General features: G+C 49.3%; 1 protein-coding gene across 2 annotated transcripts; it reads left to right on the top strand.

Moving 5' to 3' along the window:
• Positions 1-4,140: 4,140 nt before the first annotated feature.
• Positions 4,141-23,080, top strand: LOC122387878 (slowpoke-binding protein-like). Of its 2 annotated transcripts, XM_043378494.1 has the most exons (11): positions 4,141-4,387; positions 5,390-5,549; positions 6,586-6,759; positions 14,909-15,066; positions 15,539-15,660; positions 16,378-16,527; positions 16,860-17,053; positions 17,817-17,997; positions 18,994-19,116; positions 19,732-19,829; positions 21,281-23,076. In XM_043378494.1, the coding sequence occupies exons 2-11, from the start codon at positions 5,392-5,394 to the stop codon at positions 21,375-21,377; spliced, it is 1,455 nt and encodes a 484-aa protein (XP_043234429.1). In that variant the 5' UTR covers positions 4,141-4,387; positions 5,390-5,391; the 3' UTR covers positions 21,378-23,076. The 2 variants fall into 2 exon arrangements, with proteins under 2 accessions (XP_043234429.1, XP_043234431.1); XM_043378496.1 differs by lacking the exon at positions 4,141-4,387 and having other exon boundaries at positions 5,331-5,549; positions 21,281-23,080.
• The last annotated feature ends 198 nt before the right edge of the window (positions 23,081-23,278 follow it).

The following is a 23,278-nucleotide window of genomic DNA, read 5'->3' as shown; positions in this document are numbered from 1 at the left end:
GAACATCCTCCAATTCCGGATATGTAGGTATATAATATAATAGTGGGGAATAAATGTCTCGTTATCGGAATTCCACTATCTGGCAACTAGCCCTATGTAAACGCGGCTATTATATGTTTCACTAGGAATCGAGCGCAATTGTACTTTTAGCCAGAAAATAAATGTTTGGGTAATTCTGGGACACTCTGTATTAATTGGAGGAATAGGACTTAGGAGGAAATGCGATTGCAAATCGACCCACATCCCTGTGTTAGCCAATGACGCATTTGGGGCCAAGGTTGGGGGTATTTAGTTTAGCCTTTTTGTTTTTTCTGTGATATCTCCGGCACCGTGAAAGATATTGGCTCCTTCAGATGAGTGCCTACTCCAGTCACTACTTATATCCAGTAGCCAGTAGCCACTCAGATGATTTGGGATCAATCAGGTGATAAGCGTACTTTCAGACGACCAGGGGCCCCCAGTCGACCAGGGGTTCCCAGGCGACCAGGTCCTCCAGATGACTAGGGGCCCCACTGCCCCAGGCGACCAGGGCCCTCCAGGCGACCAAGGGCCAATGCGATCAGGTCCTCAAAGCGATCAGGGGCCCCCAGGCGACCAGGGGGCCCCATGCGACCAGGGGGCCCCATGCGACCAGGCCCCCGGCTACCAGGGGCCCCCAGGCGACCAGAGGCCATTCTTATAAAGAAAAAGGACGGAGGGACGGAAGGAAAAAAAGAACTCAATGAATTAAACGATTCCGTCCTTTTTGGTTATCATAAAGGTTCCGTCCCTCTACCCCTCCCCCTTCGTTGTTTTGCTAGGATGCGTTTTTCGTCTAAATGATCAAGAGCTTTAGTAAATGAAACAGGAATTATTTCCTGCAATATTTTCTTATAAATTTCGTCACAAAGAATGCAAAAAGACTAAGAAAATAAATACTGTGTGATCGCTATATGGGTATTATAAAATGAGAACCTGCAATTATTTGGGATCACATTTGAATTTTTATGGGACCGGGGACTGTTGTCTGCTACGATACATAGCCTTGGCCAGAGGCCTTGGCTACGATCAAGGATAATATAGATAGGCGAAGTATGTAATATGTTGTAGTCTTTCCTGCTAGGCTGAAACCCACCAAAGATTGTTTTTGCGTATAAATGTGGTAATGCCTATGTCTTACTCAGTGATAGGATGTCTAATAAGCGGTAAGGGAACAACGCAGACACCCTGAGTTAGCGTGGCGGCTCGGGACAAGCGGTAGAGATAAAAGAGGAGGGGATACTGATAAGGCATCTTTCGCTCAAGGGGACGACGCGGCGCGCGGCGAACGCGCGCGGCGGCTCGGGATGAAAGGGAGGGAGAGAGGGAAGGAGTAGGTAGAGAGATAGAGAGACGGGGGGCGCAGGTGTTGTTTTGACGAACTGACGCTAAAGAGGGGGGGAGGGGGAGCGGGGGAAGAAATGGCCTGTGGATCTTCTCTGTGTGGGGACAGCGAGGACAGTCCAGCGAGAGCGCTTGAGCGTGGTGGAGTGTATACGAATTTCTCTGCGTGCAAACAAGAACTTTAAGTGCTAACGAGAAGTTGTAGTGCCACGTGACTCAGACCTCCAACCGTGATACCAGTCGAGGCGCCAGAGGACACAGGACACAGGCCAGGTGAGGGTGGAGCTACTGGGAGGCAGTTGCAAACAGTAAACACCTACCACTTACTGGATATTGCATCTCAAGGTGTCCAATCCTGCCTGTTAATGTGTATGCCCGATAAACAACGATAGCTGCAGAACGATAAGGTGGCGGTCTATAGGCACTTGGTCTGCATGTGAAATTGACTAATTTTCGTGTGAAATAACTCCCGACCAATGTCATACAGTTCACATATCGATTAGCACGCATCCTGAAACACATTTCGCACAAGTTGCTCTCGCAACTAGCTAAATATCGTATCAATGCCGTAAAAAAGCGCTGCTGAAGAGCAGCGCTATTTCTGATGCGTTATTTTTCACGAACAACGCAAAGTCTTACGTCACCAGAGGCGTCTTTGTCTCTTTATGATACGGAAACGCGTCCTTTTGGGTGGGGGTAGCGTCAATCTGGCTTCGTTCATTTAACGGGTTCCGTCTTTCGTCTTCGTCCTTTTATGATAACCAAATTCCGTCTAATCTCAGAAATGACGGAGCGTCCCTCCGTTCTTTTCTTTATAAGAATGGCCACAGGGGCCCTCTAGGTGACCAGCGGCCCTCAGGCGATCAGAGGCCCCCAGGCGACCAGGGGATCCCATGCTACCAGGGGCCCAAGGCGACCAGGGTCAACCAGGCGACTAGGGGCGACCGGGGGCCCCAGGCAACCAGGGGCCCCCATGCGACCAGGCCCCCCGGCTACCAGGGGCCCCCTGGGCGAGTAGGTACCCCCAGGCGATCAGGGGCCTCAATATCATGCAACCAGAGGCCCCCCCATGCGACTAGGGCCCCCTAGGCGACTAGGGGCCACAGACTATCAGGGGCCCATACGACCAGGCCCCGGGCTATCAGGGCCCCCTAGGCAACTAGGGGCCCCCAGTCGATCAGGGGCCTCATGCGACCAGAAGCCACTCATGCGACCAGGGCCCCCTAGGCGACTAGGGGCCACAGGCTATCAGGGGCGCCCATGAGACCAGGCCCCCGGCTACCAGAGGCCCCCTAGGCGACCAGGGGCCCAGGAAAATGGGGGCCCTTGGATGACTGCAGGGGCCCCTCGGGTACCCAGGGCACATAAATGAAACTTCAATATCAATTTTTCTCCCGAGTAAAAGACGTTTTATCCAGTGTTTAAAAAAAATGTCCTGGGGCCTGAGGGGCCCCCTGAGCGCCTTCGGCGCTCAGGGGGGGGGGCCTTGGCCCCCGTGGCCCCCCCCCCTTGGGTACGTCACTGGTGCCGCGACGCTCCACCGTACGGCGGGCCTGTATATATATAGCCATCGGACACAAAACAACCACGAACGAAGCTATTACAATAAGCCATTTGCACCGATGAGACCCACACCACCAATTCGGACTTCCGAGACTCAGCAGCTGTTGGTATGTTGGGGGCGTTGTAGCACGATCTGTACCCGTCGGCCAATGCGGCGTCACATTGCCGCCCGGAGATAGCCCACGATACGGGGCGCGCTGAGCTGCCCGAGTATCACTAAATGTGGGCTCCAGACGAGCTGGCCGTGGCGGCCCGACGGGCCGACTATCAAACTCCTCTCCGCCGGGGCTTTAATCCCAACCAAGGGAGGGTCAGATGGGAGGCTAATGAGGCCGGCGCTGCCCTCATTTCCGCAGTGGCCACGGGAAATGGCTGTAACGAGCGGTGCGATTGTGCGAGTCATGGCCGATAGACCGCGCCGACGGACGCCAAGAGCGAATGGATGCGCCCCTGAGCTGATGATCGACCGGCACCCACAGACGATCACCGGGCTTCGGGTTACAGGGTGCGCTTAGCGCGTCTTACAGATATGCTGTTAGACGGTAGAGTCTCTAACCGTATTTTTAGTGCCGTTTGAATATCTTTCTTACTTAGAGACATCCTGGTCGCGGACTGTAGCAATCACTTTCCTTTTCCGGAACGCGCACACAATTTCCAGCACCTCATTTGACCTTTGCTGATCAGTTTAAGTTCTCTTTTCTTATAGTTCAACTCTTATTTAAAATTACTCCAAACTTCTCGCTAAGATTCCAATCAAACGTAGTCCCTGCTGCCAAAACAGTTCTCTCTGAGCTCTGAACGTCGGTCATTACGGCCAGATTTTGGCGATGACAGACCCTCTTCGCCCGGGTGGAGCGTTATCGATAATAGACTAATCAAATGAGAATCTTATTTTCCAAGCGAGCACTTTGGGTAGCCTTCTCGCGAGATGTGAGAAAACTGATTAAAATAACTTATATGAACTACCATTCACGTCGCCAGACTCAGACAAGCTATGAAATTGTGCCATATTTGTTCTGCCATGAATAATTGAATTTACTATAATTTGAATCCGCAGATAAAAACAGCAGTCCAAATGGACGCTAGGAACGATGCTGAACGATGCTACCCCCTGCCGCGACCTCCCTTGCCCTTGCTCTCTGACCCAGGCCATGTCCCACACCTCGCCCGCCCCACAAGCACCCTCGTGTCTCACTCTCTGCGCCGCGGGAGCAGCTGGGCCCGGCGGCGCGCGGCGCGATCATCCTGCAGCGTCGACAGGCGGCGCTCATCGCTGTCGACGACCGACGCGTCGACGGCGCCGGAGTCCGTCGAGACCGACGCGGGCTGCAACAGGGCCCTGCGGCCCGGGAGGGAGACGTTAGTGGGCCGACGGTCGGCGGTGCAGGGGGCTGCGGCGGCGGAGGAGTGGGCCATATATTGAGGAGGATTATCATCAGCTCCAGACGGACGTAGCCCAAAGGTGAGATTAGAATGGGTGATGATTTATGGACGATGATTTTGGAAAGGCGCTTCAGAGGTTACGAATGGAGAGCGCTGTCCACTTAAAACATCATGACTATACTTAGGTATTGGACACCTTCCACTATATAGGCATCTACATTTGATCCTGTCCTCTTTGTAGGTGCATCGACTGAGACAAAATTGCACATTTGAACGTAAATGTCAAAACATATTGCATTGAGTTGTTACAAGTTTTTTATTGAGTTTAAAGTGATGTCGACGACTATTTAGCAACATTACCTGTTGGCTGTTACCAGAATGCATATAGGCACCGTCAGCACTTAAACGTTCCTCTCGTAATTTAATAATTCATTAGATCCGAGCGATTATGTTACGCTTGTAAAAATGTTCATTTATACGGTTTAGGTAAGGTGTTATTTCAACCTTCCATAATAAGTTCTAAAAGTTCGCATTCATAAAATAAATGAACCGTTAACCTATTACGAAATCGAAAGAGTATAAACGTCAGCGATAAAAGAAGTTTTTAGCCTTCTTAGTCATTATACTCCAACGCAACGTGTATCCCAGGCACAGTGAACCATTTCATAAAAACACAGGATAAAAAGTAACGCTTAAAAACAAAGTTTAGATAAAAGGTGTTGACCAAGCGCTCGCTCGAAAGCAGCCGATAACACATGACGGCTAGAAATACTCGCGGTTATGTCGGCACAACTCGACACAACCTCAGTTCAAACGACCAAACTTGGGGCTGATCAATGAAGGCCAGTGGTCCAGTTTAACACTGGACACGTAATCCCCTGTGTTTGTAAGCTGGGTTTCTAAAGAGAGGGCTTAAAACACTTCAATTAAATGTCAATATCCTTATAACAGCAGCTACGCTACTCCTACACATTTCACAATCCATCCGACCGCCTGACGCCTCCCAGCGCGATTGGCAGACATGTTCAACATCTACCGGGAGGGACCCTCTGACGAGATGTCTCCCTCCATCATTCGGCAGACATGTTCAACATCTACCGAGCGGTAAAGGAGTCCCGGCAGCGACAGGAGGCCCAGCTGACCGGTCACGACCTGTACTCGAGTCGGGCGGCACGGGACCGCGCCCTCCGCGAGCAGCAGCAGCTGGAGCAGCGGCGCCACGGAGTACGCGACCCCAACAGGTGGGTCATCGCGGGGTGAGCGTTTGGCTGTGTCACCTGGTCAGCGTCTGTCGCCTGTCAGTGTCAGTGTCAGTGTCAGTGTCTAGTCAGCTTTGTCCGTGCCACGGTCAGCGGCGATGTCACGGTGCACCGATCGTCACTAAACTATAATGACATCAGATGTCCCCACACACGATGACCCATGGCCTCAGAGAGCTGTCTTTGTCACGAGTTCCCCTTTATTATACCGAAACTGTCACCGTTCAGCACCTAATCGCTTGGGTGACTACATGTACCTACATATGTTCTTCCTATACCGCACTAAAATTCGAAAGCATTGCAATCATTTTATCCAATTATAGCAGCATGTTATGACAGCATGCTGCGCGATCGTCCCCGAGGATTATTCGGTTCGTTTGACTTCGGGAATTATCATCAAAGGCTTTGCCTTCAGTAGTGGTCTCAGTAACTCGTTGTATACTGAATATTCAGCTGAATACACCACATTATGAAATGAGGATCATTAGTGCGGGCATGGACAAAGCATTATTGAGAAGACTGTTCAAGTGTGTACTATAGGGCAACCTAAATAAGCGCCTATATTGCATCGATTTAAGTTCCCATCGCAAAGCTATTCTTGTTACATTGTCTAGGTATTCAGTTCCCGAGATTATCGATTTCAATAAGTCAAAAGCGTCAATAGCCTACCGTCACATGGCATCAATGCCCACGAGTAATGAAATCAGCTGTCAGTAACATCAGGAGAAATGAATTTGACGCGTACCTATCCAACAGCTGCCAAGAAATTGCAATAAGCCAGAAAACTTATGAGCAGCTGTTAAAGTCTTCTCGCAATCAAAGACGCGCTGAATGTAACTCGATAGGAACATTTTCTCTTGCCGACATGTTAAGTGTTTACCACAGAATAAGAGACGCACGCCACTTGACCGGCATATCATCGTGCATAGCAAGCCGCTCCCGCAGGCTGTCATATAAACTTTGTGATAACCTGTTCCCAGTTTATCACAGCCTGCCGTTTGTGTGTCTGTCTGCGCAGGACCACTGCCCGGGATCTGTTCCGCAGTCCGGAGCCCCAGGCGAGCACACCTCGGAAGCTGACACGCTGCGGCCGGCGGCCCAGCGCCCTGCCCAACGAGATCGACGGTCTCTCCCTGACCGGCGACGGGCCGACGCAGATACGACCCCGCAGCAGCCCGCTGGTCACCACATGGTGAGAGCAGACCCGCACCGCACCGAGCCCGACCCCACGACCTCCCCAGACCAGCAACGGCCAGACTGCAGGGGTGATGCAATCGTCCGGATAAACCGGCGAGGTAAACCCGGAACTCATGGATGCGCTTGTGAATAGAGAAATCCACACAACATTGAACTTTTTTTGGAGAACCAAAGCTACGTATATGGACTTCAGATGCGTAGATATCGATAATCGAGCTGCGTCCATTTACTATGATAATTACGGATTGCTAAGTACTTCATTACCATAATGGTGTCCACCACACGGTTCATTACGCTCTCTTACATCCAGCCCAGACCACACCGAAGAAAAAAACATCTAAAAACTCTGGCAGCCTCCCGTAGCGAGGGCCCCGGGTGGGTCTGACGGGGCACTCGATCGGGTCTATATCTCTGCCAGCCGCGGTGATCGGGGCCATCCGACTAGCGTCCATCTCCAGTCTGAGGATGCGTCAGTCACACGCGTAGGCCGCTGACCGATCGTCCGACCGCTGTCTCTCGGTCTGACCGACCGACCGGCCGGCCGGCTTACCGGGCTGGCCGGCCGCCAACGGAAGCACGTGCTGCCGAGACTGCCGTCCTCTGCCGTTCCCGGCGGCCCAGCGGCGGGCTTCGGGCCCCGACCGGCACTGTAATCTATAGATTCCCCGCCGACCTTCACCTTATCGGATCACGCCGTGTGTGAATATGACGAAATCCATAAGACGGTCGACAAAGACGGACTCGCGGTAATGGAATTAAATTTCCGGGCCAGAAGTGACTCATCGCTTTAGATATCAATGCAGACTTCGTTCTTCATTAGATCGTTGTATTTAAATGGAAGAGCCATCGGCATATCACGGCTAAGTAATGGATGCTTTGGAATGCTTGATAAATGATAATGAAATGTTTAGCGTTAAACTGGAATATATGGACGAAGGGAGCTGCTGTGTTGAGGTGGATATCGGCCTAGCCGTGACTTCACTTGATGCTGCCATAAAGAACGCGGCGGAATACCTTCAATTAAGGGATGGGTGGGGGTGGGGGTGGGGGGGGGGCACTGCCGACTTTTGGTCCCATTCTTTCCATGCAACGCCCATAGGGCTAATGTTAAAATAGCAAAATCAAAGGTGGGCACGGTGCCCCCCCCCCCCGTTCCGCCACCTATGAAAGCTTGCGATTTTGAAAGCAGGAAGACAATGGACAACGGATAAAACAGAGTTAGAACCATAAAAAATGGCCTACGTCAATACCGCTATTCATCGTTTCATATTCATTTCCTTTCATTGTTAAATCATAGGTACCTACTGCATCTATAGCTGTTGACAACAACGGAGAATAAAATTGCAGCCATCGTTCTGTTGTCAGACCTTAGTTCAGGATCGTGTAGTTACCGGTTTTGATTGAATAAACTAGCTCCGTAGACCATTCGACCAGAGTACCCACTCCAAGCAAGGCGGCATTCAATTCAGGCACAATAAGCATAATGGAGACTTATTTTGTTGCATGAAGCTGAAATACCTAAGCTTTTCAGAAACAATATGCATAATTGGCATTGTGGGTCTGAGCGCTAATGGTTGAATTGAGGTAAATTAAATTCCAGCGCGGGAGTTACGATGCACATATGCAAATGTATGCTGGTGGATGTCGAGGGTACACGCGATATTAGTATTCGTAATTCCACATTTCCATCCACAAATACATGCTACGATTACCAATGGCTTATGTGCTAAAAGAATATAACTTAGATGAGTTCAGCAACGAAAACATATCGGGTCGACTTGCTTAGCTCCAAAGTCTGACTAATGATTGGCCATGACACAACGCATCTAAAAATAATTACATCAAATTATCGAGCTCCATGACAGCTCAACTGATACAGTTGGATTCGCACACTCAAAAATGTTATATATCGGCAAAGCCACCTCAACTATACTATTTTCGCTCGCTTCCGATGCTGATTCAGCCACCTGCCACTGCACTGTCAGCAGTGTGTCAAACTTGTGCCGTTTGGTCGGATCAGACGACCCACGCGGCTCGGCCACGCAGCCGCTCCCGGGGGTATCATCTCGGGCAGAGCTGGGGCGTGCCGCAGCTGCGCCGGGACCCGGGTGCGTTCCACGCCCGCGGCGATGTCGCAGCGAGCCCTTCAAACTGACGAGCCGGCTCTCCAATCCGGGGACCGTATACGATCCATTCTTCGCGCGTGGCGCGCCGTTTCTGCCCGTCGGCGAGCCGGCAGAGAGCTCAGAGGTCATATCTACATCTGACACCGTCTCCATCCGCTACCAGCCCCTCCGCTCAGTGTGACGGGGACTCGGAATTGTAAAATTCACCTCGGTAACTTCGCGGCCATCCAACATTATTATCGCTCCGGGGTGATGACGTCACAGGACGGCTTCATCATTTTGAAGCTGCGGCACACAACTTTTCTGTTGTTGGGGCTATTGGGGCTATTTCTGTCTGTTGGGGCTATTTGAAACGGATTTTACAGTTTTTGGCCTCTCCCTTTAAGACGGTTCATATTTCTTATGGCATGTAAATTGCAAAAATGTAGTTCTCTGTGAGCTTTTTCATATAGGTGCATTTTGGTTCAGCTAGTAATAATGATTAAGGTTATTTTTTATGTTAAAGCCTGTCTCAAATAGCCCCATAGGGTGGGGCTATTTGAGACAGTTTTAGTTGCAAATAAATTAAAGAAAATCGGTCACGCTAGAGATAATTTTCTAAACGCCATGCATTTGGAAATTGAATTTTGATCATTTCGGCAAAAATTGTTTTTTTCAAAGACTGTTATATGACCTTTATATTCAATCTTTTCCTTTTTTTGTAGGACACTTCATTTCGGTAGGGCATAAAATTGCATCACTATATGCTAAGGCTATCATAATATGATGTGACCCATAGCTTTCAAACTGACAGGATGATCATCAAGGACTATTTTGAAGTCATCGACAGTAAAATTTTGAAAGTAAGTTTTTGTATATAGCCCCGGTGACGTGAAAACAGATATACCGAAAGTCGGTGGGGCTATTTGAGACAGTCTCGCTACCTTATGAAGCACACTGTAATGAATCAAACAAGGCAAAGGGTTTCCCAAAACATTTGAGTGAATGGTCTGCATGATTGTCTGTTCCTTTGTACATCTCCATGCGAAAAAAATAACCGAAAAATGTTAAACGGTTTTGATTTTATGCCGATTTTCCTCGATCGCTGCATGCTGTATCAATTGGCCGGTTACCCTACCACAACAAGTACTTGGATAGGCTCACTTAACAGTACGTTCATATGTTAAGTAACATTCAATGGTGTTTTTTGGTCAACCAAGGTAGACATATGTTGATTGTCGAATGAGTCAGTGACTGATTAAGCACATTTTAAGCACATATTCATCAGAATAACTAGTTTGGTCACCAGCTAAAGGGTTATTATGTTACACTACGAACATGTAAATATTGCTTGCTGCTAAAAGTACCTACCATGAACCCACTGCACGTTTATGACCACGACCGATTCACCGGTGTTGCTTATGTCGAACGTTCGATGCACTTCAGATAGATGGCGGTAAATCTTCTCGGGTGCATCGCATCACCGTTATCATCAGCTATTTGGCATGGCGTTGAGGTTTGACCAGGTGGGCATAATCGGGATTCTGAGACAATGGGTTGCGCAATCGGCAGTACCGGTAGCAATATATAATATTTTCATGAAAAATGTGCTTAGCCTATAAGCAAAAAGATAATAACGATAGATACAGTGGCGAAGCTGTTAAAACTTCCACTTTTTTAAGCTGCAGGTAGGGGTACTTTTCGAGCAACTTAAATTGTGCGTTTTTCTGTATTTCGTATTTTATTGCAAATTTCTTTCAGAACTTTTCGAAATTTTCAAAAAGGTTATTCTGAGCATTCACTGTTCAATTCCACATTAGCCTAAGCAAAAATGACGAAAAAACATCAAACGGTTTTCATTTTACAGCGATTTTACTATACCATTACCTTACTGTCTCAAATAGCCCCACTGTCTCAAATAGCCCCACTTTACGGTATATGTATTTCCCAAGTATTTTTCTCTGAGAACAAGATCCAGAACAGACTCTACAATTCGAAAATCTTGCACCGGCCAAAACGTCTGTTGCTTAACGTCCCGATGTCAGAGCGAAGCGAACTCAACAATTCTCAAATATTGCACACGCAAAAACCCCGTCTGTTGTGGGCGGCCCCGGTGCCGTTCTGAGCGACTCGGTTTGCCGGCTTCGGCAACGTCCGTTCAGCGAAGTGGCACACGGCCCCTTCGGCCGCCGAAGCCCTACAGGAACACTACCGGTCGCGTCGGGGCTTCCTGGCCCGTTTTTCCGTCGATGACATTACCAGAATCTGCGTGGGATGCGATCGGCAGGCGAGTACGGCTGTCAGGCACCAGTACCGGTCCTAGGTGGTACGCGGAGGGGTCTTACCGTCAGGTGTGAGTGGAATTATAGTGACAGACAAATCAGTGATGGTGAGAGAGTGAGGCGACGACAAATAGTGACCAGAAGTGGAGGTAGCGATACCAAAGGCGGAAGTGCGGCAGAAGTAAAGGCTTTTTCAGGATCAAAACCGAGCGGGCCAGCATTCGCGTCTTCTTCAGCTGTTCCACAGCAGAACATGCGTCCTGAAATTGGTGTTTTCCGTCAGTTCGTCTAACTTTCCATCATTCACCTGTCCCAACTATCCAGTGACTGGACGGAAGATCGTCTGAAGAACACTAGCGGCGACTTGAATACTGTAAGTGACTACTGTTATCAGTGTGAGAAGTCACAGACTCATCCAGCATGTCCCAGTCACCAGACGAAGACGAGAGCACCACAAGTGCGCGCACCAAATGGCAGATCACGCTGTTCAACCTGTACAAACAGAATGGTCGAGAGGAGGCCGCCAAAGAGCTCCTCGGCCACGACCACTTCAACCGGCGCGACCCGCGAATCAACTACGACAAGTGGCCGCGGAAGATCCGTCCGCCACCGCTGCCGACGCTCGAGGAGCTGGCGGAGCTGCAGCCGAGCCTGCCCAGCTCTCCGGGCTCTCCGCTGCCGCGGATACCCAGCTGGGGTCATATCGCCGCAGGCGGCGGAGCATTACGGTGAGAGGTTGGTCCGCATCTTGTCCAAGGAACGCAGTGATTAGGTGGGGATTGGAGATAGGGGGTCAACTGCATCCAAGGCGTATCTACGGTGACCGTGAATCTACGTAAACAACGATTCAAGTCACGTTTCAAAAAAGACTGGCAAATAAAATGTAAGAGTTGCAATTTGCGAGTGATAGCTAACAGCGAAGCGGGGCATTCCTATTTCCATATCCTTTCTGAAGTAGGTGGCTGACCCTAAAATGCTTTAACCCGGCAGTTGCTGGGGTATTTCGCCACCCACCGTTTGCTGGGGGGGGGGGGCGTTAAACGCCCCCAGCCGATAACTCGAGAACCAATAGGCGCAGCGAAACGCACGAGGCGGCAAACGAAAGAACGCGACGAGACGCTTCAGATGAGTACTTTAAAGTTGAATTTTGAGGTCACAGGTCGGGTCAAGGTCAGGTCAAACACCTGAAATCGGGCTTTTAGTAGCATGGACTTCAGGACTTCGCAATGGGCGCCTCTCGTCATAAACTCTGTCAAAACGGTGCACAATCCATCATATAAGGCCTACAAGAGTGTCAGCTCCATGTAGGGGTCAGTCAAGCATAGGTCAGGGTCAAGGTCAGGTCAACCGGGCAGGCACATATCCCCGAAAATCAAAACTGATATTCGCAGCCTGTGACACATGTTTAATGGGTAATTTGGGGCGTAGAACACGATGGTGGCATTCATTTTATCATATGTGTACGTGTTTGGCTAAAAAAGTTCAATTTAAGAAATTCATGTATCATGGTCGTGAAGTAGTCACGAGAAATTGCCAAGATTCAGTTCAAGATTTTGGAAAATGCGGAACGATAATCAATAATCGAAGATAGCCATTTGATTGTTCATGGTATTGGCAGTCTAATGGCGTTTACGGCATGTCTGTATGTCTATTCTGTGATTTTATATGATTTTTTGAACATATGCCGTTTTTGGTCGAAAACTCGGAAATCATGACGTCACTAAAACCTCGATATCTCAAAAATTTTCCGACCGATTTTTTTGAAACTTTGTCACAATAAATGTTAATCAATTCCCTACAGGTACCCAAAATTTGGCGCGCCTGCGGCGCGCCGTTTTTATGCTATGGCCCGGCGAAAAAAGTGGGGGCGTTTAACGCCCCCCCCCCAGCAACTCGCGGGTTAATAATGAACCTTTATACATCATAGGGGAGAGTGGGGCACATTCGTGCAAAAAATGGATAAGCCCATATATCTGTTCTTTGGTTAGTGCAATGGCAAAATTGTTGATTGTAGTATGGAAAGGAACTATTGCAGATAGTTTTCCTCTTTAAAAGTTATCCTATAAAATTATTGTTTCCATTAGAAAAAACGACTGTTATTAACTCTGAACATTTGCACGAAACTGCCCCACCTATGGGGCACATTCGTTCAAGAGATGGGGCACTTCCGTTCACCCGGCAAAATTCGAGAAATTACCGGGCATTACCAGAAATTTACCAAAGGAAATTGGCAGGGGGTCATTTCACTTGATTCCTTTCGACAAGAATGCATTGCACAACAAATGTAGAAAGAATGGGCTGGCCAACAAGAATGTGCCAACTGCCGGCCTCCGTGACCTCGCCAAGTTCGCGTGAATTGCTCGTCACGACGTCGCAAGCAGTCGAGACTGAGTCAGCGAGCGTCATAAGAGAAACCTACTACAGATAAAGTCATAAATCGCAAAAACTAAAAAAAATATGCACGAATGTGCCCCCAGGCAGTGCGTACACGAACCTGCCCCACAACGTTATTAGTAATATATTTCAAAATTTCTTTTTGAAAAAATGACAATTTTTCAACAAACAAGTTTGCAGCAATTCCGTGAATAGAGTGGGCTTCTTCACCCCCAATTTTGAAAAGCTGAACCACATTTCCGAGTCAGGATCACGAAAATGGATGATATGAGAAAAGTTTGGAAAGCTCACGAATATTACAAATTTGCGTTTTTATCAAGCATGACAGCAGGTACAGTGTTGTCTTCTACGGTGAACGAAGGGCGGCAATGATAGACATATTTCCATAATTTACCTTGAGCTCGTGCAGTCACTCGTGTTCCCATAAACTGCTGAAAACGAATGTGCCCCATGCACGAATGTGCCCCACTCTCCCCTATACTATCACAATTCACATACCTCTCACCTTTGATGATCTCTGTCTTCTAGTGACATTATGGACCCTGGTGTACAACAATTTATATTTTCATCTATGAATTTCATCAACTCTTTCCCGCCACGAAGGTCTCATACTTCCCTGCCACAATGAAGTACTTAAGTGTGGGCAGCGCCGCGCCTCAGTCGTTCTCTGTCTGTGTGCCGGCAATCAGCGCGGGCTGATCTCGAACACGGTCCTCAGGGAACCGATAAGGCCGGCTGGCCGTGCAGAAATTACACTGTTATCACTGCTAGGCCCGACAATCACCGTCCAAAGTGAGCGCGCCACTGCCGCGCCACGGTAGATGGAAAAATAAGCCGAGCCTTTGTGCCGGGCCGATAGCGGCACATCGCATCTCACGTAGAACGGTAGAGGCTCGCTCGATGTCGGGATTACAAGGGATTATCAATGAATAATGTACGAGCTTCTTCATCCTGCCGATAGAACTGCTGAGGAAATTGAGATTCACCTTCCAAAAGCCAAAGTATGAACCAAAGACTAACAACGAATGTGGTTAGGAGTTGCTAGCTTATCTTTGACAACGGATAGTTATCCAAGATTCATATCGCACTTGGTGTCATGGAAACGTAATTTGGTAATCACAAACCACAGGGTTATAGGTCTTGCTTAATTTGTTAAATTAGGGCAAATAGAAATCTAGGACAAATAAAAGCTGCCGTCTAAAACAAATGAAATTCACGATTAACCGCTTGCGTTCTAGCATCATAACCGACGTAGGTCGTCTGTCGTGGTTGATGTAGGCCGTTTGAAAAGGCTTGCGTGGATCGCTTGAGCAGGCTGACGTTACGAACCACGAGACGTTGTATGACGCCACTGACGTTACAGGCCGCCTGACGCGAGTGACGCGGCCGGCCGGCCCCCCGCCGCACCACTAACGGAGCAGCAGCGATCGGCAGTGGCCAGCCAGGCGGCAGCCAGTCTCTGCCAGCAGTACCTGGCCAGGTCGGAGCGCTACCGACTCATCCAGCCACTCAATGACCTCGGTAAGACGGCGCCACCGCACCCGGAACTCTACAGACACCCGGCGACACTCCTCTGCCCCGTCAGATACTCTTCCACCGCCCGGCACTCCCAGCACTCAAAAGCCGACTAACACACCCCAGCCACCTTCTACAGTTGCTCGGCAATCCCAGCATTCTCAGGCACTCTCCAGCCAACTGCCACTCTCTACAGACGCTCGACACTCCCAAGCCGCCCCCCCCCCCCGCGCCGCTCATTCAGACCGGCCCCAGCGGAATCACACGGCCACTTCAATATAATTACTTCCAACCGCCACAGGCTGAGTGCATTACAGAAATTCACTCCAGCTATCTTCACGGCCAGGGACATTCAATATAGTGCCACTTCCGTCAGAGGGTTCACAGCTGTTATAGCTGCTCACTGAGATACGTCAAGCCCAATGAAATGCATCATTCACCCTATCTGACGCCTCATTGACTGCGCTGTTTACTGCAGGCTGCAGGAGCAACAAACATTGGTTTCTGGTTCACGATCAGCTCGTGAAGACGGAGCGTCTATTGACGATCACATCGGTCACCCACCGACCCGCGCTGCTGCAGCAGAGCGATCGAGTCAAGGTGAGATTCCGGCGGAGCGATCGAGTCAGGGTGAGACCCCGATGGAGCGATCGAGTCAGGGTGAGACCCCGATGGAGCGACCGAGTAAGGGTGAGACCCCGATGGAGCGATCGAGTCAGGGTGAGACCCCGATGGAGCGATCGAGTCAGGGTGAGACCCCGATGGAGCGATCGAGTCAGGGTGAGACCCCGGCAGAACGACTGAGTCAGGGTGAGACTCTGGCGACTGGCAGTGCGGACGAGCCAAGGTGAGACTCCGGCAGTAATAGGACGAGTCAAGGTAAGATCCCGGCAGAGCGATCGACCCAAGGTGAGACCCCGGCAGAGCGATCGAGTCAAAGTGAGACCCCCGCAGAGCGATCGAGTCAAGGTGAGAATACCGCAGTGATAGGACGAGCCAAGGCGAGACATCTCATCCTGGTAGAGCGACCAAGACGAGGCGAGACCCCAGGAGGGCATGAGCCTAGGAAAGACCCTGGCAGAGCCACTGATCCTAGTTAAGACTTCGGGAGATCGATCAAGCCAAGGTGAGACACCGAGTGACCGAGCCAAGGTGAGACATCGGCTCAGAAAGTGTTTTGTTGCGCAGCACATAATTAAGAAATCTGTTCATTGTGCAATGTAAACGTTACGTGTTTGTGAAACATGCACATGATGAAGGTGTGATCAGACTTGTCTGATTGTATTACATGACTACTGTGTATGTGGTAATTCCCAGACGCTGCGGGACCGTCTGACGCGCGCCAAGCACCCGTACCTGCTGCCGGTGCTGGACGTGGACCTGCTGGACCTGCCGCAGGGCTACCCGGCCGTGGTGGTCATCACGCCCTGCAGCCACTCCGGCAGCCTCAGGGACATTCTGTATAAGGTGAGGAACGGCAGTCTGCGGGGCATGCTGTACAAGGTGGGCAACGGCGACCACTCCGGCAGCCTGTATAAGGTGCGTCCCGCCCGTGACAGCAGTCAGTAGTCGGACCATGACTGCATTGACCAGTGCGGAAAGCTGTCTAACGTTTCAGCGCGCCTGAGACTGGGAATGGAATGAGAGAACCGGGACTGGACTGAAAAGTAACGATTTACCACCTGTTTCAGTGCGCCTGGGACCGGGACTTGACTGGAAAGTACGATTTCCTGTAGGTATGTTTCAGTGCGCCTGGGACCGGGACTGGAGTGATAAGTACGGTTTCTCGTGTGTTTCAGTGCGCCTGGGATCGCGACTGGAGCGAAAAGTACGACCGGCCGCCGGCGGAGCGGCTCCGTCTGCCCGTCTCACAGGTGCGCCGGCTGGCTCTGCAGCTCGTCGAGGCCATCCTGCACCTCAGACGGAGCGGCATCGCACTCTCCTTCGGCCACCTGCACGCCGGCAACGTCATCGTGCAGAACGGCGTGGCCAGGTAAGTCATAGCGCCTAGCGGACCCGCCAAACCTAAGGTATCTCATATAGTTAGTGGATTTACCGTACAAGGCATTGACGGATAGTGACTTAGTGAGCCCAATGGGATGACATGTGACATAAATTTTCACTATTTAAATAGCAAACACCATTCTTATCTTCCACATGATTCATCAAAAGACACCAAACATCAACTTAACGATGAAGTTGGCCTTCATTTAGATAGCAATCATCTGTAGGTATGAAATTGCGTGTGTATTGGCTTCAAGAAATTGAATTCTAGCGATCAACCATATTATTTTCTCCATGCTGCTAAAATTATACGGCGGGATGCTTTTTGTTCTAAGTTGAGGGCATTTCTCCACTGGCGATGAATTGCTTCTCATCACTTATTATATATTGGCTAATTAATCAACGCTGAGTTTGATCGGGAACACCTCTTTGGCCCCCACGCTCCATTTTCCCGAGCTCATCTTCTTTGAACATTCATCTCACGCTCCAATAGTCCAAAACCTTTCAAAGAAATAGTTCATTGATCAGACGGACGAGCGACAACGCACTCGATTTGAAACCGCGTACAGCGCACAATATTAATGTAAGATAGTCAGAAACAAAACTTTAATGGCTTGCAGGAACATAAGATCAAATCAAAACAAAGCCACCAATAAAAATGCACTGTACCTATGCATTGCAAGCTGCGACTATGCATTGCGATTCACAATGATCTCCCAATACGACAGACCGATTTATCCATTCCCAAACAGGTTGTCCGACCTGGAGGCGTCGCTGCTGGAGTACAGCCCGTCCGACTGTATGAACTTGCCGGCCTCAGACGTTCTCTGCATCGGATCGCTCATGTATGAGATGGTGGCCGGGCGATTGCCGGGGCCGCGCGGGCCCACCCCCGCCGACCTGGCACAGCTCGACGACGAGACACGTTCACAGGTGAGAGAACTTGCCGCCGTGAAACGACAGGCCAGCGTTGCCGCGCGAGCTTCAACCTCTGTCACTAGATGGCAGAAGTAGTCTTACCTGAACAGGTAGACTGTACCGCATTACTTGGAGCGGAGCCGCAGCTGCGTTTGACTGTTGCCCAGTGGTGGATCGGATATCGCGCGCCATCCGATTCGAACTTCGAAGACAAAAATTTTGTGGATAAGTTGTGAGAAATATCGAAATATTAGCACCGTTTCTTGTGATGTTAATTGCTGCGAATGACAGCTCCTTATGTAAACAAAGTTTCTTACCGATCGATGAAACTCAAGCTTGCGCTTACCTCAGCGCTGGAAAAGAAACAATCATTTTCTGCGTTCACTGCTCAAATACAAAAGCTATTCTTTTCCCTCAGGTTGAATCCACTGGTGGCTGTTGGCTGTTCGGAGAGCTTTCCAAGCGCTTTTTTACTTAAGCTTTCCTGGAAATGATTAATCTCTTCCAATTTTCCAGTCCAGCATCTCCCTTTTCTAGCACCAGTCAACAACTAGCTTCTGTTGCGCTAACATCAAAGCGGGATCGTCTCGCACAATCAGAAACACTGTTGGGAGCCCGTCAACATTGCAAGGCGGTTCCCTGTTCCAATTCCCGTCGACACGTTCCCCAGACCGCCTTATCGATGTCGGATCGTCTCCCGGTTCGCTGTAACTCTGTCAGAGCTGGTCAGACCGAGACTGCCGACCAAAGGGTGGTGGATAGGGTGAGAGTGAGGAGGCCTAGATGCAGCTGCGGCCATGACCACCTCGGACGAATCCATAATTTGGATGCGAAGACTGTTGAGAATGAAGAGTTGTGATAGAACTGGATCGGTAGGTTCATTGCAATCAATGTATTTGATGTATGTATACAGCATGCAAATAATTGTAAATCACATGCGTTTGATGTCGGTATGGGTTGCCAAAACGCATACGATGCACTTAATTAACGGAACCCCGCTGCCTTCCCCAGCTGGGACCTGTGCTGGAGTTCATTTTCGACAACCCCGGCGGCCACGAGCCGGGCCTCGACGTGCTGCCGCACCTGGAGTTTTTCCGAGACGTTCATCTGCGGGAACTGGCCCGCCGACCACCGGTGAGTCTTCCCACACGGTAACGGTGTCGCGGTCGGCCCTCCCGCCCCGCTCTGGGAGAGGAGTTTAGATCATTCACCCCCGCCGTCTGCGGCGCGGTAGGCGGTAGGGTTTCATCAGTAAGGTCGACTGGGAGACTTTGATCAACCAGAGCTACGTCAGGGCAAACTACCGCCGCAGAGGCGACAGCACGACATCATATATATGCTAACGGGAACCTTACGAGCCAATTAGATGGAAACTTGGAGGGAACCTAGGGACCAAAGTTAGGGGTCATATTTCCGAATTATCGCAGCTCTGGTGACCGCGGCTTTATTCATATAAATGTACTCAAGTGCAGAGTGCTCGCTAGCACCCCCGGGAAACTATTAGAAGCACAATGAATGGAGGTCCAGTGGAGCGTATTAATCATTCTCGGCACTCTTCTGAGTTGACAGCATCAAAGATAGTATTTCAAGTCCAGCGTCACTGACTAGCGCTTAGCCAGCAGATGCATTTCCGGTGATAATATTCAGAATGTTGTTTGATTAAAACAATAACTCACGGATGAATAAGTGAGAAGAAATACATTACGAGTATACCTACCCAACTTATGACTGCACGACATCCCATTTCAGAGCCTGACTGAGATCAAAGTGCTCACGCCGGTTCGCACACCTGAGACGGGCCAATTTGGTGCATCGGAACACTCGGTCGCCCGCAGTCCCCAGCGCAGGTGAGTAGCGAGTCCCAAAGCCCTCGAAAGAGAGCATATCTTCCATCATATGGTCGATGGCTGACCATTTAATCTTTCTATGAAAAGACAGTACTTAAGAATGAATAGATAGGAGTGAAGTATTAGGGCTGTCCATGTGACATGCAAATGCACTCAAGTGCGGAATAATGCTCCCAGTAAATTTGGTAAAGCAGCTTAACCCGCGCCCCGCTGGGCTATTCAGCCATACGCGCCCTGCTGGGGGGGGGGGGGCAGATTCTGCCCCCCCCTGTCTAACTTCCGAACCGATGGTCGTAGAAAGACGGGGAAAACGGCAATCGAAAGCTCTCAACAAGGCGGATCTTAAGAGCCCAAATTTTTTTATTTAAGTAGGTCAGAGGTCAGGTCAAGGTCAGGTCAAGGGTACAAAATGCAAGTTTCTACAGTATTGGCCTTGCACCGTAGTTGCCGAAGAATGGACTGAGACTGATTGCCCAAAACGTGTTCTTAGACTACCAAGACAATATTCGTTGCACACAATGTCATTCAAAGGTCAAGGTCAAGGTCAGGTCAGGTCAGGTCAGGTCACCAAAAACAAAATATAGAAAAGGGCATGTGCGACACATGTTTTATGGGTCATTTTACTCATGGAATTCAATAGGCACACTCAATAAGTGATATGGACCACCTCTGGATGAATTTCAGGTCGAGGTCAGGTCAAGGTCAGGTCAAGTGAGGTCAAATTTTGAAGTTGGTTGTTAAGGCCTAAAAAGGTGTCTATCCGATGCAGTTTTTTACGGCGAATCGAATGGTGCTATTTTTATTTCCGTACGAGGTCTACAACTTCCAAAAAAAATCATTTTTCAAAATTTTTGTGTGTCGTGACGTCATAAAATTTTGAATAACTCCCACATTTTTGAACCGATTCTTCTAAAAATTGGTATGTAGGTGCACATAGACCACTTCTTTGACATATATTCCGGTTTTTTTGATAAACTCAACATTTTAGATTTTATAAATATTTTCCCAAAAAAGTCAGTTTTTTTGAAAAATTTTTGGCCAAAATCCAAAATTTTCAAAAAACCGAGATAGCCATTTGATAGACAAAGTAGAATCACGTAAAACCTTTTTTGTTACGTCTTAATTCCCTTAAAAATGAAGAAGTTAGCGGCGTTTGACATTTTGCCGTTTTTTAGGCGAAAATGGCGAACATGACGTCACTAAAACGTCAATTTCTCAAAAATTTTCCGACGGATTTCGCTCAAATTTTCAGGGAACGTGTCAAATTGATGTATGATAAGGTACTGAAAGTTTGACGTCGCTGGCGTAACGCGTTTAGAAGTTATTGGCGAAAAACGGGAGGGGGGGCAGATTCTGCCCCCCCAGCGGGGCGCGGGTTAAAAGCTATTCCAGCGGTAATATCTACACCGAGCACGTCATTAATTACGGCTTTGCCCTCGCCTGCTTTTCAGGAGAAAGCGGTCAAGCTCCATGCCCGGCCATAGCTGTAAGGAGCTGCAGGAGTTGCGCAGAATGCACGAGCATCTCTCTCAGTTGGAGCTGCGCTGAGGAGACGAGCTGCAGAGGCTCTGAGCTGAGACAATTGTTGGTGCAGCTGGGACAGTTACCGGTGCAGCTGGGTTGCGAGTTACGGTGGGCAAAGCCGCTGAGCTGTGGGTCAAGGCGGGCAGAGCAGTTTCGAATGAGCTGCGAGCTACGATGGACATGGTAGCTGCGAATGAGCTGCGAATTCAGGCGGACAGAGCAGCTGCGGATGAGTTGCGAGCTGGACTGGAGAGAAGCTACCGCAGCTCAGTTCTGAACTGTGCTGGAGAGAGTTATACCGCAGCTGTGAGTGCTAGAGAGTGCAACTGTCGCAGCTGTGAGTGCTGAAGAGAGCAGCTGCCGTAGCTGTGAGTGCTGGGGAGAGCAACTGCCGCAGCTGTGAGTGCTGGAGGGAGCGGCTGCCGCAGCTGTGAGTGCTGGAGAAAGCAGCTGTCGCAGCTAAGAGTGCTGACAGAGCAGCAGCTATCGCAGCTGTGACAGTGCGTGCAGTGAGTGTTCGGACAGCCGTCAGCTGATCTGCCGGGACGCGGCTGTCTCCCGCCGAGTTCCTACCACCCCCGAGGGAAGGGGGAGGGGAGGGGGAGGGGAGCGTTTATCGAGTGCTGAGCTGGCCCGCTGGCCCTACTATCGGACCAGTCAGCATATTGGTCACTGCTGACACAGCCGTTACACGCATTGTACGTGTTTACCGTCCACCGTGTGGGTGGACAGAACGTGAAGGGAATGGTGGGTGGGTAAAAAGATAAAAACCGAACGTAAAAGAATGACTGAAAATAAATATCAGTCAACATAGCATCCTACATAGAAATAAACAACAAAACATTGTAGCACCGGGGAAGAAAAGAACATTACATTGCAAAAACATTGCATTTTTATCTGATGCGTTTTGAGATGTACGGAACAGGATATCGAGGAGTGTTATTTTGTAGCGATGCCTGTGCTTTGTTCGTCATGTCAGGACATAATAGCCACTCTGTGAAAATGTCCATGCAATGAGTTAGCTGTGTTGCGTAAGATTATGTTGTATAGATGTTACATTTACCCAAATTTATATGCTTATTCGAGCTTCGACTGTCCCGTGACCGTCAATACGCTTTGCGCTTTGTAAATGGCGTGACACAGTGAAAATGGGCCCAACGAGATGTCTAAGATTGACGGACGGGCGATGAATAGACGTCTGGCGAATGGGTGCTCAGTCGGGATTTTCATTGTTACTTGTATGTTACATCTGCATGACAAAAACGTGTATATGAAGGAAAATATGGATCAATTTTTTTCTTTGCTTGCATGGATGCAGTGGGAGTAAGGGACATCTTTTAATCAGGGCCGGTGCATACGATTAATAGAAGAAAGATAGAGGAAAATTTTGATACGTCTAACATCCCCTGGATGCAGAGTAACGAGGAATGAAATGACTTCACAGTTCACATCGATGTATGCATAAGATGTTGCGTGATGCGTATGTGCGTGTCCTCTTTTTTATTTCCAAGGCGAAAGTTTTGAGGTGACTGCTGTGCAGATTTCGATGTTAGTCCGAGCATCCGTTACTCTAAAAAGTCAGGCCGTATGTAACTTAGCACCTCTGTAAGCCATGCATTCCAGGAAGAGGATTCCTGTGAGAGTGGAGTGAACAACTGACTCTGTAAATGTCTGTCATTTGTAATCCGCTTGTGATGGTGTGGCTTTGTGATATATCTGTAAATATGACCTGGTTTTGATGGCAATGATGATAAGGGCTTGAATGGGAGGGCAATTCTATGTGTTCAAGTCACAGGATCACATTCCACTTGCAGCTTAGACTTCAATACGACGATACCGGAATACCAGAGGGGAAATAGAGTAACCGGGCTGTTTTAACAGCCACTATAAACGGCTTGAAAGTCATGCGCCATTCAAGAGTCCTG

Source organism: Amphibalanus amphitrite, unplaced genomic scaffold (assembly GCF_019059575.1).
Source record: "Amphibalanus amphitrite isolate SeventyFive unplaced genomic scaffold, NRLGWU_Aamphi_draft 000301F_arrow, whole genome shotgun sequence".
Taxonomy (NCBI): domain Eukaryota; kingdom Metazoa; phylum Arthropoda; class Thecostraca; order Balanomorpha; family Balanidae; genus Amphibalanus; species Amphibalanus amphitrite.
Note: the sequence above shows the minus strand (reverse complement) of the source record. Positions and strands in the feature narration are given on the sequence as shown.

Bases quoted from the DNA above. Each gene is read 5' to 3' on its own strand.
- LOC122387878 (XM_043378496.1), top strand. From the start codon at position 5,392: ATGTTCAACATCTACCGAGCGGTAAAGGAGTCCCGGCAGCGACAGGAG. The intron at 6,760-14,908 runs GTGAGAGCAGAC...CTGACGTTACAG, and splicing joins AGCCCGCTGGTCACCACATG to GCCGCCTGACGCGAGTGACG. The intron at 19,117-19,731 runs GTGAGTCTTCCC...ATCCCATTTCAG, and splicing joins AACTGGCCCGCCGACCACCG to AGCCTGACTGAGATCAAAGT.